We start from the raw sequence: 2,250 nt of genomic DNA, 5'->3' as shown, positions 1-2,250 counted from the left end.
ACATACAATATTAATCCAAGGGCTTTCATTTAATAAAGCTTCGAGTTGATGTTTCTGGGGTTTGGAATATCACACAATCGAATTCAAACATTTACACATATTTGAGGAGAACCAATAAAAACATATACAAGCATTACTAACAGTGTAAATAACAGTGTTTTTTCAAAACAAAAACCAAAAAAACTCCAAAAAGAGCCTATCTATATAAATAAGGCCCAAAATACATAAAATCAACATCAAAATACCTAAAATCGAAACCCCAAAGCTCCAAATCTACCGAAAAAGACTTGAAATAAAAGGTAGAGAACCTAATAATTAGTTGACATTTTAAGTGAAGAAGCACTAATTTTAAGTAAACATTTGGAACTCCGTTTCTAAGAACCCTAATTTGAAGCTTTCAAATTTGATATCATCGTTGAAGAGAGTAAGATAAATTTTTACTAAGTATTTGTATGACTAAAGAGACTGAACCTGGAAGAAAAAATATGCAGCTCTTCTCATTAGAAACAAAAATGATTACAATCTGCTAATAGAGGGAAATGACTAACACAGAAAATATTACCAGAAAAACAGGAACTACAACACCACCTTCCTAGTCCATCACTAACGTTTATTTCACTACATCCTAAAAACAATTATTAGAAAACAACCAACTTAGATAAATAAAATGCCAACAATCTCTCCTTTTATCTAAGCTGGTCCCATCAGTTCTTTTATTCCAAGTAACATACGCATCTGCTCAAACTTTACAGTTGACATCGGCTTTGTCAAGATGTCAGCCTTTTGCTGTTTAGTGTGCACATAATTTACAACGATCTCACCATGCTCCACACAATCAAGTATGAAGTGGTATCGGATATCAATATGTTTACTCCTACCGTGAAAAACCGGATTCTTCGTTCAATCAATTGCAGACTTATTGTCTACATATATAATGATCGAACCTGGACTTGTATCAGTGATCTGCTTTAACAGGTTCTGCAACCATATGCCCTGGCACGCTGCTGCTGTAGCTGCCATAAATTCAGCCTCGCATGAGGAAAGTACGATGCACCTCTGCTTTTGTGAGACCCATGTTATAAGATTATCATTCAAGTAAAATGATATACCACCTGTACTTCTCCTGTCATCCAAGCTTCCATCCAGATCACTATCAGCATAACCCGAAAGGATATAATTCCCCACTCCTCGAGAATATCTCAGACCATACTCAATGGTTCCCTTGATGTAATGAAGAATTCTCTTTACCGCGTTAAGATGCAAAGCCGTAGGTTTCTCCATATACCCACTAACAACAACAACCAAATATGCTATGTCCGGTCGAGTGTGAACAAGGTATCTCAGCCCACCCATCATACTTCTAAACTGGGTTTCATCAACCAATTCACCATTTTCATCTTTTGTCAGCTGCAACTTTGTTTCCATAGGATACGTGACTGGCTTACAATCCCTCATGCCCGCTTTCTCTAACACCTACTTGGCATAGGCAGTCTGCTTTAACTCAGTGAACTATTTTCCTTGATACACTTCTAAACCAAGGTAGTATGAAAGACTTCCCAGATCTGTCATCTCAAACTCATTGTTCATTTTTTGCTTGAATGATGTTATAACATGAACGCTTGATCCAGTCACAATTAAATCGTCCACAAACACGCCAATCACAAGAAACTGACTACCTTCACGTTTTGTATAAACGACGTGCTCGTATGGGCACTTTACAAATCCCAGCTTTCTCAGATATTGATTTAATCGAGTATACCAGGTTCGAGGTGCCTGGTGTAGTCCATACAGGGCTTTCAAGAGTTTATACACTTTTCTTTCTTCATTTTCCTGCACAAAGCCTTCAGGTTGTGCTACATATACCTCCTCAAGCAATTCGCCATTTAAAAATGTGGATTTTACGTCTAAATGATGTACTTCCCATCCATGTTTTGCTACTAACGCGAGCGATAGCCTCACTGTCTCCAACCTGATAACAGGTGTGAAAACCTCTTCAAAGTCTATCCCTTTTTTTTGCACATACCCTTTTGCAACGAGACGTGCTTTGTACTTCACAATATTTCCTTCTGTATCCTGTTTCAGTTTGTAAACCCACTTCAGCTGTATTGCTTTTCTTCCATTCGGTAAATCAGTCAAGGTCCATGTTTTATTCTTCTCAATTATGTCCATTTCTGCCTACATTGCAACTCTCCATTCATATTCATTCACAGCTTGCTTATATGTCACTATTTCATCGACCCCATCAAACAA

The 2,250-nt window shown here is 37.4% G+C and overlaps 1 protein-coding gene across 1 annotated transcript; it reads right to left on the bottom strand.

Moving 5' to 3' along the window:
* Window positions 1–900: 900 nt before the first annotated feature.
* On the bottom strand, window positions 901–1,455 carry LOC141720557 (secreted RxLR effector protein 161-like). Its single transcript, XM_074523065.1, has one exon. The coding sequence runs from the start codon at window positions 1,453–1,455 to the stop codon at window positions 901–903; it is 555 nt and encodes a 184-aa protein (XP_074379166.1).
* Between the last annotated feature and the right edge of the window lie 795 nt (window positions 1,456–2,250).

The sequence above is a fragment of the Apium graveolens genome, chromosome 1 (genome assembly GCF_009905375.1).
Source record: "Apium graveolens cultivar Ventura chromosome 1, ASM990537v1, whole genome shotgun sequence".
Classification (NCBI taxonomy): domain Eukaryota; kingdom Viridiplantae; phylum Streptophyta; class Magnoliopsida; order Apiales; family Apiaceae; genus Apium; species Apium graveolens.
This window is presented reverse-complemented; position numbering and strand designations above follow the sequence as displayed.

Coding starts and splice junctions, on each gene's coding strand:
- LOC141720557 (XM_074523065.1), bottom strand. CDS start 1,455: ATGAGGGATTGTAAGCCAGTCACGTATCCTATGGAAACAAAGTTGCAG.